Raw genomic sequence first — 18505 nt, forward strand, 5'->3', positions numbered from 1 at the left:
TAATCTTTATCCAGTCTTTATCTATTAACCTAATCTTTATCCAGGCTTTATCTATTAACCTAACCTTTATCCAGGATTTATATATTAACCTAATCTTTATCCATGCTTTATCTATTAACATAACCTTTATCCAGGATTTATCTATTAACCTAATCTTTATCCATGCTTTATCTATTAACCTAACATTTAAACCTTTATCTATTAACCTAATCTTTATCCAGCCTGTATCTATTAACCTAACCTTTATCCAGACTTTATCTATTAATCTAACCTTTATCCAGACTTTATCTATTAACCTAACCTTTATCCAGCCTTTATCTATTAACCTAATCTTTATCCAGTCTTTATCTATTAACCTAACCTTTATCCAGACTTTATCTATTAACCTAACCTTTATTCAGGCTTTATCTATTAACCTAACCTTTATCCAGACTTTATCTATTAACCTAACCTTTATCCAGCCTTTATCTATTAACCTAATCTTTATCCAGTCTTTATCTATTAACCTAACCTTTATCCATACTTTATCTATTAACCTAACCTTTATCCAGTCTTTATCTATTAACCTAACCTTTATCCAGCCTTTATCTATTAACCTAATCTTTATCCAGTCTTTATCTATTAACCTAACCTTTATCCAGACTTTATCTATTAACCTAACCTTTATCCAGTCTTTATCTATTAACCTAACCTTTATCCAGTCTTTATCTATTAACCTAATCTTTATCCAGTCTTTATCTATTAACCTAACCTTTATCCAGGCTTTATCTATTAACATAACCTTTATCCATGCTTTATCTATTAACCTAATCTTTATCCATGCTTTATCTATTAACCTAACCTTTATCCAGTCTTTATCTATTAACCTAACCTTTATCCAGACTTTATCTATTAACCTAATCTTTATCCAGACTTTATCTATTAACCTTTATCCAGACTTTATCAATTAACCTTTATCCAGACTTTATCTATTAACCTAACCTTTATCCAGACTTTATCTATTAACCTAACCTTTATCCATGCTTTATCTATTAACCTAACCTTTATCCAGTCTTTATCTCTTAACCTAAACTTTATCCAGACTTTATCTATTAACCTAACCTTTATCCAGACTTTATCTATTAACCTAACCTTTATCCAGACTTTATCTATTAACCTAACCTTTATCCAGTCTTTATCTATTAACCTAACCTTTATCCAGCCTTTATCTATTAACCTAATCTTTATCCAGTCTTTATCTATTAACCTAACCTTTATCCAGGCTTTATCTATTAACATAACCTTTATCCAGGATTTATCTATTAACCTAACCTTTATCCAGACTTTATCTATTAACCTAACCTTTATCCAGACTTTATCTATTAACCTAACCTTTATCCAGTCTTTATCTATTAACCTAACCTTTATCCAGCCTTTATCTATTAACCTAATCTTTATCCAGTCTTTATCTATTAACCTAACCTTTATCCAGGCTTTATCTATTAACATAACCTTTATCCAGGATTTATATATTAACCTAATCTTTATCCATGCTTTATCTATTAACCTAACATTTAAACCTTTATCTATTAACATAACCTTTATCCAGGATTTATCTATTAACCTAATCTTTATCCATGCTTTATCTATTAACCTAACATTTAAACCTTTATCTATTAACCTAATCTTTATCTAGACTTTATCTATTAACCTAACCTTTATCCAGCCTGTATCTATTAACCTAACCTTTATCCAGACTTTATCTATTAATCTAACCTTTATCCAGACTTTATCTATTAACCTAACCTTTATCCAGACTTTATCTATTAACCTAATCTTTATCCAGTCTTCATCTATTAACCTAACCTTTATCCAGACTTTATCTATTAACCTAACCTTTATCCATGCTTTATCTATTAACCTAACCTTTATCCAGTCTTTATCTCTTAACCTAAACTTTATCCAGACTTTATCTATTAACCTAACCTTTATCCAGGCTTTATCTATTAACCTAACATTTATCCAGACTTTATCTATTAACCTAACCTTTATCCAGTCTTTATCTATTAACCTAACCTTTATCCAGACTTTATCTATTAATCTAACCTTTATCCAGACTTTATCTATTAACCTAACCTTTATCCAGCCTTTATCTATTAACCTAATCTTTATCCAGTCTTTATCTATTAACCTAACCTTTATCCAGACTTTATCTATTAACCTAACCTTTATCCAGGCTTTATCTATTAACCTAACCTTTATCCAGACTTTATCTATTAACCTAACCTTTATCCAGCCTTTATCTATTAACCTAATCTTTATCCAGTCTTTATCTATTAACCTAACCTTTATCCATACTTTATCTATTAACCTAACCTTTATCCAGTCTTTATCTATTAACCTAACCTTTATCCAGCCTTTATCTATTAACCTAATCTTTATCCAGTCTTTATCTATTAACCTAACCTTTATCCAGACTTTATCTATTAACCTAACCTTTATCCAGTCTTTATCTATTAACCTAACCTTTATCCAGTCTTTATCTATTAACCTAATCTTTATCCAGTCTTTATCTATTAACCTAACCTTTATCCAGGCTTTATCTATTAACATAACCTTTATCCATGCTTTATCTATTAACCTAATCTTTATCCATGCTTTATCTATTAACCTAACCTTTATCCAGTCTTTATCTATTAACCTAACCTTTATCCAGACTTTATCTATTAACCTAATCTTTATCCAGACTTTATCTATTAACCTTTATCCAGACTTTATCAATTAACCTTTATCCAGACTTTATCTATTAACCTAACCTTTATCCAGACTTTATCTATTAACCTAATCTTTATCCAGGCTTTATCTATTAACCTAATCTTTATCCATGCTTTATCTATTAACCTAACCTTTATCCATGCTTTATCTATTAACCTTTATCCATGCTTTATCTATTAACCTAACCTTTATCCATGCTTTATCTATTAACCTAACATTTAAACTTTTATCTATTAACCTAACCTTTATCCAGTCTTTATCTATTAACCTAACCTTTATCCATACTTTATCTATTAACCTAACCTTTATCCATGCTTCATCTATTAACCTAATCTTTATCCAGTCTTTATCTATTAACCTAACCTTTATCCAGCTTTGATCTATTAACCGAACCTTTATCCATGCTTTATCTATTAACATTTATACAGTCTTTATCTATTAACCTAACCTTTATCCAGACTTTATCTATTAACCTAACCTTTATCCAGACTTTATCTATTAACCTAACCTTTATCTATTAACCTAATCTTTATTAACCTAACCTTTATCCATGCTTTATGTATTAACTTTTAAACCTTTATCTATTAACCTAACCTTTATCCAGACTTTATCTATTAACCTAACCTTTATCCAGACTTTATCTATTAACCTAAGCTTTATCTATTAACCTAATCTTTATTAACCTAACCTTTATCCATGCTTTATGTATTAACATTTAAACCTTTATCTATAAACCTAACCTTCATCCAGACTTGATCTATTAACCTAATCTTTATCCAGACTTTATGTATTAACCTAACCTTTTTCCAGACTGTATCTATTAACCTAACCTTTATCCAGCCTTTATCTATTAACCTAATCTTTATCCATGCTGTATCTATTAACCTAACCTTTATCCAGCCTTTATCTATTAACCTAATCTTAACCTAACCTTTATCCAGACTTTATCTATTAACCTAAACTTTATCCAGTCTTTATCTATTAACCTAACCTTTATCCAGGCTTTATCTATTAACCTAATCTTTATCCAGTCTTTATTTATGAACCTAACCTTTATCCAGGCTTTATCTATTAACATAACCTTTATCCATGCTTTATCTATTAACCTTTATCCAGGATTTATCTATTAACCTAATCTTTATCCATGCTTTATCTATTAACCTAATCTTTATCCATCCTTTATCTATTAACCTAACCTTTATCCAGTCTTTATCTATTAACCTAACCTTTATCCAGTCTTTATCTATTAACCTAACCTTTATCCATTCTTTATCTATTAACCTAACTTTTATCCAGCTTTTATCTATTAACCTAAGCTTTATCCAGACTTTATCTATTAACCTAATCTTTATCCATGCTTTATCTATTAACCTAAGCTTTATCCATGCTTTATCTATTAACCTAACCTTTATCCATGCTTTATCTATTAACCTAGCCTTTATCCATGCTTTATCTATTAACCTAATCTTTATCCATGCTTTATCTATTAACCTAACCTTTATCCATGCTTTATCTATTAACCTAATCTTTATCCATGCTTTATCTATTAACCTAACCTTTATCCAGTCTTTATCTATTAACCTAACCTTTATCCAGTCTTTATCTATTAACCTAACCTTTATCCAGACTTTATCTATTAACCTAACCTTTATCCAGACTTTATCTATTAACCTAATCTTTATCCAGGCTTTATCTATTAACCTAATCTTTATCCATGCTTTATCTATTAACCTAACCTTTATCCATGCTTTATCTATTAACCTTTATCCATGCTTTATCTATTAACCTAACCTTTATCCATGCTTTATCTATTAACCTAACATTTAAACTTTTATCTATTAACCTAACCTTTATCCAGTCTTTATCTATTAACCTAACCTTTATCCATACTTTATCTATTAACCTAACCTTTATCCATGCTTCATCTATTAACCTAATCTTTATCCAGTCTTTATCTATTAACCTAACCTTTATCCAGCTTTGATCTATTAACCGAACCTTTATCCATGCTTTATCTATTAACATTTATACAGTCTTTATCTATTAACCTAACCTTTATCCAGACTTTATCTATTAACCTAACCTTTATCCAGACTTTATCTATTAACCTAACCTTTATCTATTAACCTAATCTTTATTAACCTAACCTTTATCCATGCTTTATGTATTAACTTTTAAACCTTTATCTATTAACCTAACCTTTATCCAGACTTTATCTATTAACCTAACCTTTATCCAGACTTTATCTATTAACCTAAGCTTTATCTATTAACCTAATCTTTATTAACCTAACCTTTATCCATGCTTTATGTATTAACCTTTAAACCTTTATCTATAAACCTAACCTTCATCCAGACTTGATCTATTAACCTAATCTTTATCCAGACTTTATGTATTAACCTAACCTTTTTCCAGACTGTATCTATTAACCTAACCTTTATCCAGCCTTTATCTATTAACCTAATCTTTATCCATGCTGTATCTATTAACCTAACCTTTATCCAGGCTTTATCTATTAACCTAATCTTTATCCATGCTTTATCTATTAACCTAACCTTTATCCAGACTGTATCTATTAACCTAACCTTTATCCATTCTTTATCTATTAAACTAATCGTTATCCATGCTTTATCTATTAACCTAACCTTTATCCAGCCTTTATCTATTAACCTAATCTTTATCCAGTCTTTATCTATTAACCTAACCTTTATCCATGCTTTATCTATTAACCTAACCTTTATCCAGTTTTATCTATTAACATAACCTTTATCCAGTCTTTATGTATTAACCTAAACTTTATCCAGTCTGTATCTATTAATCTTAATCCAGACTTTTTCTATTAAAATAATCTTTATCCAGACTTTATCTATTAAAATATATTTATCCAGTCTGTATCTATTAACCTAATCTTTATCCAGTCTTTATCAATTAAGATTACTTTTATCCATGCTTTATCTATTAACCTAACCTTTATCTATCTTTATCTATTAACCTAACCTTTATCCAGTCTTTATCTATTAACATAACCTTTATCCAGTCTGTATCTATTAACATAACCTTTATCCAGTCTTTATCTATTAACCTAACCTTTATCCATGCTTTATCTATTAACCTAAGCTTTATCCATGCTTTATCTATTAACCTAACTTTATCCAGCTTTTATCTATTAACCTAACCTTTATCCAGTCTTTATCTATTAACCTAACCTTTATCCAGTCTTTATCTATTAACCTTTATCCAGACTTTTCTATTAACCTAAACTTTATCCATCCTTTATCTATTAACCTATCCTTTATCCAGACTTTATCTATTAACCTAACCTTTATCCAGACTTTATCGATTAACCTAACCTTTATCCAGCCTTTATCTATTAACCTAATCTTTATCCAGTCTTTATCTATTAACCTAACCTTTATCCAGACTTTATCTATTAACATAACCTTTATCCAGGATTTATCTATTAACCTCATCTTTATCCATGCTTTATCTATTAACCTAACATTTAAACCTTTATCTATTAACCTAACCTTTATCCAGACTTTATCTATTAACCTAACCTTTATCCATTCTTTATCTATTAACCTAACTTTTATCCAGCTTTTATCTATTAACCTAAGCTTTATCCAGACTTTATCTATTAACCTAATCTTTATCCATGCTTTATCTATTAACCTAAGCTTTATCCATGCTTTATCTATTAACCTAACCTTTATCCATGCTTTATCTATTAACCTAACCTTTATCCATGCTTTATCTATTAACCTAACCTTTATCCATGCTTTATCTATTAACCTAACCTTTATCCATGCTTTATCTATTAACCTAATCTTTATCCATGCTTTATCTATTAACCTAACCTTTATCCATTCTTTATCTATTAACCTAACCTTTATCCAGTCTTTATCTATTAACCTAACCTTTATCCAGACTTTATCTATTAACCTAATCTTTATCCAGACTTTATCTATTAACCTAATCTTTATCCAGGCTTTATCTATTAACCTAATCTTTATCCAGGCTTTATCTATTAACCTTTATCCAGACTTTATCAATTAACCTTTATCCAGACTTTATCTATTAACCTAACCTTTATCCAGACTTTATCTATTAACCTAACCTTTATCCATGCTTTATCTATTAACCTAACCTTTATCCAGTCTTTATCTCTTAACCTAAACTTTATCCAGACTTTATCTATTAACCTAACCTTTATCCAGGCTTTATCTATTAACCTAACCTTTATCCAGACTTTATCTATTAACCTAACCTTTATCCAGTCTTTATCTATTAACCTAACCTTTATCCAGTCTTTATCTATTAACCTAATCTTTATCCAGTCTTTATCTATTAACCAAACTTTATCCAGGCTTTATCTATTAACATAACCTTTATCCATGCTTTATCTATTAACCTAACCTTTATCCATGCTTTATCTATTAACCTAACCTTTATCCAGACTTTATCTATTAACCTAACCTTTATCCAGTCTTTATCTATTAACCTAACCTTTATCCAGACTTTATCTATTAACCTAATCTTTATCCAGACTTTATCTATTAACCTAATCTTTATCCAGGCTTTATCTATTAACCTAATCTTTATCCAGGCTTTATCTATTAACCTTTATCCAGACTTTATCAATTAACCTTTATCCAGACTTTATCTATTAACCTAACCTTTATCCAGACTTTATCTATTAACCTAACCTTTATCCATGCTTTATCTATTAACCTAACCTTTATCCAGTCTTTATCTCTTAACCTAAACTTTATCCAGACTTTATCTATTAACCTAACCTTTATCCAGGCTTTATCTATTAACCTAACCTTTATCCAGACTTTATCTATTAACCTAACCTTTATCCAGGCTTTATCTATTAACCTAACCTTTATCCAGCCTTTATCTATTAACCTAATCTTTATCCATGCTTTATCTATTAACCTAACCTTTATCCAGGCTTTATCTATTAACATAACCTTTATCCAGGATTTATCTATTAACCTAATCTTTATCCATGCTTTATCTATTAACCTAACATTTAAACCTTTATCTATTAACCTAACCTTTATCCAGACTTTATCTATTAACCTAATCTTTATCCAGTCTTTATCTATTAACCTAATCTTTATCCAGGCTTTATCTATTAACCTAACCTTTATCCAGGATTTATATATTAACCTAATCTTTATCCATGCTTTATCTATTAACCTAACATTTAAACCTTTATCTATTAACATAACCTTTTTCCAGGATTTATCTATTAACCTAATCTTTATCCATGCTTTATCTATTAACCTAACATTTAAACCTTTATCTATTAACCTAATCTTTATCTAGACTTTATCTATTAACCTAACCTTTATCCAGCCTGTCTCTATTAACCTAACCTTTATCCAGACTTTATCTATTAATCTAACCTTTATCCAGACTTTATCTATTAACCTAACCTTTATCCAGCCTTTATCTATTAACCTAATCTTTATCCAGTCTTTATCTATTAACCTAACCTTTATCCAGACTTTATCTATTAGCCTAACCTTTATCCAGGCTTTATCTATTAACCTAACCTTTATCCAGACTTTATCTATTAACCTAACCTTTATCCAGCCTTTATCTATTAACCTAATCTTTATCCAGTCTTTATCTATTAACCTAACCTTTATCCAGACTTTATCTATTAACCTAACCTTTATCCAGTCTTTATCTATTAACCTAACCTTTATCCAGCCTTTATCTATTAACCTAATCTTTATCCAGTCTTTATTTATGAACCTAACCTTTATCCAGGCTTTATCTATTAACATAACCTTTATCCATGCTTTATCTATTAACCTTTATCCAGGATTTATCTATTAACCTAATCTTTATCCATGCTTTATCTATTATCCTAATCTTTATCCATGCTTTATCTATTAACCTAATCTTTATCCATCCTTTATCTATTAACCTAACCTTTATCCAGTCTTTATCTATTAACCTAACCTTTATCCAGTCTTTATCTATTAACCTAACCTTTATCCATTCTTTATCTATTAACCTAACTTTTATCCAGCTTTTATCTATTAACCTAAGCTTTATCCAGACTTTATCTATTAACCTAATCTTTATCCATGCTTTATCTATTAACCTAAGCTTTATCCATGCTTTATCTATTAACCTAACCTTTATCCATGCTTTATCTATTAACCTAACCTTTATCCATGCTTTATCTATTAACCTAACCTTTATCCATGCTTTATCTATTAACCTAACCTTTATCCATGCTTTATCTATTAACCTAATCTTTATCCATGCTTTATCTATTAACCTTTATCCAGACTTTATCAATTAACCTTTATCCAGACTTTATCTATTAACCTAACCTTTATCCAGACTTTATCTATTAACCTAACCTTTATCCATGCTTTATCAATTAACCTAACCTTTATCCAGTCTTTATCTCTTAACCTAAACTTTATCCAGACTTTATCTATTAACCTAACCTTTATCCAGGCTTTATCTATTAACCTAACATTTATCCAGACTTTATCTATTAACCTAACCTTTATCCAGTCTGTATCTATTAACCTAATCTTTATCCAGTCTTTATCAATTAAGATTACTTTTATCCATGCTTGATCTATTAACCTAACCTTTATCTATCTTTATCTATTAACCTAAACTTTATCCAGTCTTTATCTATTCAAATAATCTTTATCCAGTCTTTATCTATTAACATAACCTTTATACAGTCTTTATCTATTAACCTAACCTTTATCCATGCTTTATCTATTAACCTAAGCTTTATCCATGCTTTATCTATTAACCTAACTTTATCCAGCTTTTATCTATTAACCTAACCTTTATCCAGTCTTTATCTATTAACCTAACCTTTATCCAGTCTTTATCTATTAACCTTTATCCAGACTTTTCTATTAACCTAAACTTTATCCATCCTTTATCTATTAACCTAACCTTTATCCAGTCTTTATCTATTAACCTAACCTTTATCCAGACTTTATCTATTAACCTAACCTTTATCCAGACTTTATCTATTAACCTAACCTTTATCCAGACTTTATCTATTAACCTAACCTTTATCCAGTCTTTATCAATTAAGATTACTTTTATCCATGCTTTATCTATTAACCTAATCTTTATCCATGCTTTATCTATTAACCTAATCTTTATCCATGCTTTATCTATTAACCTAACCTTTATCCAGTCTTTATCTATTAACCTAACCTTTATCCAGTCTTTATCTATTAACCTAATCTTTATCCAGCTTTTATCTATTAACCTAACCTTTATCCAGACTTTATCTATTAACCTTTGTCCAGACTTTATCTATTAACCTAATCTTTATCCATGCTTTATCTATTAACCTAACTTTTATCCAGCTTTTATCTATTAACCTAACCTTTATCCAGACTTTATCTATTAACCTTTGTCCAGACTTTATCTATTAACCTAACCTTTATCCAGACTTTATCTATTAACCTTTATCCAGACTTTATCTATTAACCTAACCTTTATCCAGACTTTATCCAGACTTTATCTATTAACCTAACTTTTATCCAGTCTTTATCTATTAACCTTTATCCAGCCTTTATCTATTAACCTAATCTTTATCCAGTCTTTATCTATTAACCTAACCTTTATCCAGGCTTTATCTATTAACATAACCTTTATCCAGGATTTATCTATTAACCTAATCTTTATCCATGCTTTATCTATTAACCTAACATTTAAACCTTTATCTATTAACCTAACCTTTATCCAGACTTTATCTATTAACCTAATCTTTATCCAGTCTTTATCTATTAACCTAATCTTTATCCAGGCTTTATCTATTAACCTAACCTTTATCCAGTCTTTATCTATTAACCTAACCTTTATCCAGACTTTATCTATTAACCTAATCTTTATCCAGACTTTATCTATTAACCTAATCTTTATCCAGGCTTTATCTATTAACCTAATCTTTATCCAGGCTTTATCTATTAACCTTTATCCAGACTTTATCAATTAACCTTTATCCAGACTTTATCTATTAACCTAACCTTTATCCTGACTTTATCTATTAACCTAACCTTTATCCATGCTTTATCTATTAACCTAACCTTTATCCAGTCTTTATCTCTTAACCTAAACTTTATCCAGACTTTATCTATTAACCTAACCTTTATCCAGGCTTTATCTATTAACCTAACCTTTATCCAGACTTTATCTATTAACCTAACCTTTATCCAGTCTTTATCTATTAACCTAACCTTTATCCAGCCTTTATCTATTAACCTAATCTTTATCCAGTCTTTATCTATTAACCTAATCTTTATCCAGGCTTTATCTATTAACATAACCTTTATCCAGGATTTATCTATTAACCTAATCTTTATCCATGCTTTATCTATTAAGCTAACATTTAAACCTTTATCTATTAACCTAATCTTTATCCAGTCTTTATCTATTAACCTAATCTTTATCCAGGCTTTATCTATTAACCTAACCTTTATCCAGGATTTATATATTAACCTAATCTTTATCCATGCTTTATCTATTAACCTAACATTTAAACCTTTATCTATTAACATAACCTTTATCCAGGATTTATCTATTAACCTAATCTTTATCCATGCTTTATCTATTAACCTAACATTTAAACCTTTATCTATTAACCTAATCTTTATCTAGACTTTATCTATTAACCTAACCTTTATCCAGCCTGTATCTATTAACCTAACCTTTATCCAGACTTTATCTATTAATCTAACCTTTATCCAGACTTTATCTATTAACCTAACCTTTATCCAGCCTTTATCTATTAACCTAATCTTTATCCAGTCTTTATCTATTAACCTAACCTTTATCCAGACTTTATCTATTAGCCTAACCTTTATCCAGGCTTTATCTATTAACCTAACCTTTATCCAGACTTTATCTATTAACCTAATCTTTATCTATTAACCTAACCTTTATCCAGACTTTATCTATTAACCTAACCTTTATCCAGTCTTTATCTATTAACCTAACCTTTATCCAGCCTTTATCTATTAACCTAATCTTTATCCAGTCTTTATTTATTAACCTAACCTTTATCCAGGCTTTATCTATTAACATAACCTTTATCCATGCTTTATCTATTAACCTTTATCCAGGATTTATCTATTAACCTAATCTTTATCCATGCTTTATCTATTAACCTAATCTTTATCCAGACTTTATATATTAACCTAACATTTAAACCTTTATCTATTCACCTAACCTTTATCCAGACTTTATCTATTAACCTAACCTTTATCCATTCTTTATCTATTAACCTAACTTTTATCCAGCTTTTATCTATTAACCTAAGCTTTATCCAGACTTTATCTATTAACCTAATCTTTATCCATGCTTTATCTATTAACCTAAGCTTTATCCATGCTTTATCTATTAACCTAACCTTTATCCATGCTTTATCTATTAACCTAATCTTTATCCATGCTTTATCTATTAACCTAACCTTTATCCATGCTTTATCTATTAACCTAACCTTTATCCATGCTTTATCTATTAACCTAATCTTTATCCATGCTTTATCTATTAACCTAACCTTTATCCAGTCTTTATCTATTAACCTAACCTTTATCCAGACTTTATCTATTAACCTAATCTTTATCCAGACTTTATCTATTAACCTAATCTTTATCCAGGCTTTATCTATTAACCTAATCTTTATCCAGGCTTTATCTATTAACCTTTATCCAGACTTTATCAATTAACCTTTATCCAGACTTTATCTATTAACCTAACCTTTATCCAGACTTTATCTATTAACCTAACCTTTATCTATGCTTTATCTATTAACCTAACCTTTATCCAGTCTTTATCTCTTAACCTAAACTTTATCCAGACTTTATCTATTAACCTAACCTTTATCCAGGCTTTATCTATTAACCTAACCTTTATCCAGACTTTATCTATTAACCTAATCTTTATCCAGTCTTTATCTATTAACCTAACCTTTATCCAGTCTTTATATATTAACCTAATCTTTATCCAGTCTTTATCTATTAACCTAACCTTTATCCAGGCTTTATCTATTAACCTAACCTTTATCCATGCTTTATCTATTAACCTAATCTTTATCCATGCTTTATCTATTAACCTAACCTTTATCCAGTCTTTATCTATTAACCTAACCTTTATCCAGACTTTATCTATTAACCTAATCTTTATCCAGACTTTATCTATTAACCTAATCTTTATCCAGGCTTTATCTATTAACCTAATCTTTATCCAGGCTTTATCTATTAACCTTTATCCAGACTTTATCAATTAACCTTTATCCAGACTTTATCTATTAACCTAACCTTTATCCAGACTTTATCTATTAACCTAACCTTTATCCATGCTTTATCTATTAACCTAACCTTTATCCAGTCTTTATCTCTTAACCTAAACTTTATCCAGACTTTATCTATTAACCTAACCTTTATCCAGGCTTTATCTATTAACCTAACCTTTATCCAGACTTTATCTTTTAACCTAACCTTTATCCAGTCTTTATCTATTAACCTAACCTTTATCCATCCTTTATCTATTAACCTAATCTTTATCCAGTCTTTATCTATTAACCTAACCTTTATCCAGGCTTTATCTATTAACATAACCTTTATCCAGGATGTATCTATTAACCTAATCTTTATCCATGCTTTATCTATTAACCTAACATTTAAACCTTTATCTATTAACCTAACCTTTATCCAGACTTTATCTATTAACCTAATCTTTATCCAGTCTTTATCTATTAACCTAATCTTTATCCAGGCTTTATCTATTAACCTAACCTTTATCCAGGATTTATATATTAACCTAATCTTTATCCATGCTTTATCTATTAACATAACCTTTATCCAGGATTTATCTATTAACCTAATCTTTATCCATGCTTTATCTATTAACCTAACATTTAAACCTTTATCTATTAACCTAATCTTTATCCAGCCTGTATCTATTAACCTAACCTTTATCCAGACTTTATCTATTAATCTAACCTTTATCCAGACTTTATCTATTAACCTAACCTTTATCCAGCCTTTATCTATTAACCTAATCTTTATCCAGTCTTTATCTATTAACCTAACCTTTATCCAGACTTTATCTATTAACCTAACCTTTATTCAGGCTTTATCTATTAACCTAACCTTTATCCAGACTTTATCTATTAACCTAACCTTTATCCAGCCTTTATCTATTAACCTAATCTTTATCCAGTCTTTATCTATTAACCTAACCTTTATCCATACTTTATCTATTAACCTAACCTTTATCCAGTCTTTATCTATTAACCTAACCTTTATCCAGCCTTTATCTATTAACCTAATCTTTATCCAGTCTTTATCTATTAACCTAACCTTTATCCAGACTTTATCTATTAACCTAACCTTTATCCAGTCTTTATCTATTAACCTAACCTTTATCCAGTCTTTATCTATTAACCTAATCTTTATCCAGTCTTTATCTATTAACCTAACCTTTATCCAGGCTTTATCTATTAACATAACCTTTATCCATGCTTTATCTATTAACCTAATCTTTATCCATGCTTTATCTATTAACCTAACCTTTATCCAGTCTTTATCTATTAACCTAACCTTTATCCAGACTTTATCTATTAACCTAATCTTTATCCAGACTTTATCTATTAACCTTTATCCAGACTTTATCAATTAACCTTTATCCAGACTTTATCTATTAACCTAACCTTTATCCAGACTTTATCTATTAACCTAACCTTTATCCATGCTTTATCTATTAACCTAACCTTTATCCAGTCTTTATCTCTTAACCTAAACTTTATCCAGACTTTATCTATTAACCTAACCTTTATCCAGACTTTATCTATTAACCTAACCTTTATCCAGACTTTATCTATTAACCTAACCTTTATCCAGTCTTTATCTATTAACCTAACCTTTATCCAGCCTTTATCTATTAACCTAATCTTTATCCAGTCTTTATCTATTAACCTAACCTTTATCCAGGCTTTATCTATTAACATAACCTTTATCCAGGATTTATCTATTAACCTAACCTTTATCCAGACTTTATCTATTAACCTAACCTTTATCCAGACTTTATCTATTAACCTAACCTTTATCCAGTCTTTATCTATTAACCTAACCTTTATCCAGCCTTTATCTATTAACCTAATCTTTATCCAGTCTTTATCTATTAACCTAACCTTTATCCAGGCTTTATCTATTAACATAACCTTTATCCAGGATTTATATATTAACCTAATCTTTATCCATGCTTTATCTATTAACCTAACATTTAAACCTTTATCTATTAACATAACCTTTATCCAGGATTTATCTATTAACCTAATCTTTATCCATGCTTTATCTATTAACCTAACATTTAAACCTTTATCTATTAACCTAATCTTTATCTAGACTTTATCTATTAACCTAACCTTTATCCAGCCTGTATCTATTAACCTAACCTTTATCCAGACTTTATCTATTAATCTAACCTTTATCCAGACTTTATCTATTAACCTAACCTTTATCCAGACTTTATCTATTAACCTAATCTTTATCCAGTCTTCATCTATTAACCTAACCTTTATCCAGACTTTATCTATTAACCTAACCTTTATCCATGCTTTATCTATTAACCTAACCTTTATCCAGTCTTTATCTCTTAACCTAAACTTTATCCAGACTTTATCTATTAACCTAACCTTTATCCAGGCTTTATCTATTAACCTAACATTTATCCAGACTTTATCTATTAACCTAACCTTTATCCAGTCTTTATCTATTAACCTAACCTTTATCCAGACTTTATCTATTAATCTAACCTTTATCCAGACTTTATCTATTAACCTAACCTTTATCCAGCCTTTATCTATTAACCTAATCTTTATCCAGTCTTTATCTATTAACCTAACCTTTATCCAGACTTTATCTATTAACCTAACCTTTATCCAGGCTTTATCTATTAACCTAACCTTTATCCAGACTTTATCTATTAACCTAACCTTTATCCAGCCTTTATCTATTAACCTAATCTTTATCCAGTCTTTATCTATTAACCTAACCTTTATCCATACTTTATCTATTAACCTAACCTTTATCCAGTCTTTATCTATTAACCTAACCTTTATCCAGCCTTTATCTATTAACCTAATCTTTATCCAGTCTTTATCTATTAACCTAACCTTTATCCAGACTTTATCTATTAACCTAACCTTTATCCAGTCTTTATCTATTAACCTAACCTTTATCCAGTCTTTATCTATTAACCTAATCTTTATCCAGTCTTTATCTATTAACCTAACCTTTATCCAGGCTTTATCTATTAACATAACCTTTATCCATGCTTTATCTATTAACCTAATCTTTATCCATGCTTTATCTATTAACCTAACCTTTATCCAGTCTTTATCTATTAACCTAACCTTTATCCAGACTTTATCTATTAACCTAATCTTTATCCAGACTTTATCTATTAACCTTTATCCAGACTTTATCAATTAACCTTTATCCAGACTTTATCTATTAACCTAACCTTTATCCAGACTTTATCTATTAACCTAACCTTTATCCATGCTTTATCTATTAACCTAACCTTTATCCAGTCTTTATCTCTTAACCTAAACTTTATCCAGACTTTATCTATTAACCTAACCTTTATCCAGACTTTATCTATTAACCTAACCTTTATCCAGACTTTATCTATTAACCTAACCTTTATCCAGTCTTTATCTATTAACCTAACCTTTATCCAGCCTTTATCTATTAACCTAATCTTTATCCAGTCTTTATCTATTAACCTAACCTTTATCCAGGCTTTATCTATTAACATAACCTTTATCCAGGATTTATCTATTAACCTAACCTTTATCCAGACTTTATCTATTAACCTAACCTTTATCCAGACTTTATCTATTAACCTAACCTTTATCCAGTCTTTATCTATTAACCTAACCTTTATCCAGCCTTTATCTATTAACCTAATCTTTATCCAGCCTTTATCTATTAACCTAACCTTTATCCAGGCTTTATCTATTAACATAACCTTTATCCAGGATTTATATATTAACCTAATCTTTATCCATGCTTTATCTATTAACCTAACATTTAAACCTTTATCTATTAACATAACCTTTATCCAGGATTTATCTATTAACCTAATCTTTATCCATGCTTTATCTATTAACCTAACATTTAAACCTTTATCTATTAACCTAATCTTTATCTAGACTTTATCTATTAACCTAACCTTTATCCAGCCTGTATCTATTAACCTAACCTTTATCCAGACTTTATCTATTAATCTAACCTTTATCCAGACTTTATCTATTAACCTAACCTTTATCCAGCCTTTATCTATTAACCTAATCTTTATCCAGTCTTCATCTATTAACCTAACCTTTATCCAGACTTTATCTATTAACCTAACCTTTATCCATGCTTTATCTATTAACCTAACCTTTATCCAGTCTTTATCTCTTAACCTAAACTTTATCCAGACTTTATCTATTAACCTAACCTTTATCCAGGCTTTATCTATTAACCTAACATTTATCCAGACTTTATCTATTAACCTAACCTTTATCCAGTCTTTATCTATTAACCTAACCTTTATCCAGACTTTATCTATTAACCTAACCTTTATCCATGCTTTATCTATTAACCTCATCTTCATCCAGTCTTTATCTATTAACCTCTAACAGACCAAATGGTCCAATTTCTATTTATTTTTTCGTTCGATATTGTTCTAGAAACTTTGAAGAAGCAGAGAGAGAGAGAGAGACCCTGTCTGGTTTCTCTTGATAGATAGAACTGAGTGTTGTATATTTCTCTCTCTCTCTCTCGCCCCCTTCAGGATGGAACGTATAAAGCAGCGCCAGGAGAAGTTTAAGAGGGGGAAGAAAAATATGTTGAGGCTAGCTCAGGAGTCAGGAGACCGAGACAACCCCATCCAGCCTCAGGAGTCAGGAGACCGAGAGAACCCAATCCAGCCTCAGGAGTCAGGAGACCGAGAGAACCCCATCCAGCCACAGGAGCAGGAGGAAGAGGATGATGGTACCGTATCATGATGACGTCTCTCTAGGAGTACTGATGTTAGAACTAGGTGGAAGGGCTAATCAATGTCGACTGGGTGTTGGTTAGTTCTCATGGAACGTTTAGGAAACCCTGGAATAGATTTTCATACGATCCCTATCATTATAATATCATTACTGCAAACAATGTTGTGGTCACAATGCTTTATGAAGATATATATTTTTTAAGATACCGTTTAACTTGAACAAAGTCTGAATGAAGAAATATTTTTGCAATATAAAGCATAATTTATCTACATGTGAAACTATTTTTATTTTAGGAGCAGAGCGAGAAAGAGAGAAAGAGAAAATGAAAGAGAAAGAAACAGCCAAGACTAAAAAAAGGCGGTGGTGGCGGCCTTGGGTTGACCACGCCTCCAGTAGGTTGACCCCTCATTCTTTCTCCGCTCTGATTGGCTGTTGTGTCCTTGACCAGAACTCTCAGAGGATTCCCATACTGCACCTGGGCTCCAGACGACCCAAAACAAACGCCAAACGTTCCATCCAGACCTCAGTCCTTTTCTGTCTCTGTTTAAGGCCCCTCGATTGATTAATTGATTTTATTAGTTGATTGATGAACCCAAAAACATCAGAAATATACAGGCGGGATAGTGTTCTGATTTGCTTGAATGAAATAAGACAATACTACAATATGCTTCAACTAATGGCAAT

General features: G+C 29.7%; 1 protein-coding gene across 1 annotated transcript in view; it reads left to right on the top strand.

Annotated features, from left to right (window-relative positions):
* The window catches only part of LOC311126864 (piezo-type mechanosensitive ion channel component 2-like), a gene marked incomplete at both ends in the record, with an annotated part of 197156 nt that overhangs the window by 90732 nt on the left and 87919 nt on the right, over positions 1-18505 (top strand). Inside the window, 2 exons of the mRNA XM_084200840.1 lie at positions 17617-17724; positions 18131-18213. Of these exons, the coding sequence (XP_084056966.1) occupies positions 17617-17724; positions 18131-18213 (191 nt within the window). The remainder of the gene's footprint in view (positions 1-17616; positions 17725-18130; positions 18214-18505) is intronic.

Source organism: Coregonus lavaretus (genome assembly GCF_964263955.1).
Source record: "Coregonus lavaretus genome assembly, contig: HAP1_SCAFFOLD_371, whole genome shotgun sequence".
NCBI classification, from domain to species: domain Eukaryota; kingdom Metazoa; phylum Chordata; class Actinopteri; order Salmoniformes; family Salmonidae; genus Coregonus; species Coregonus lavaretus.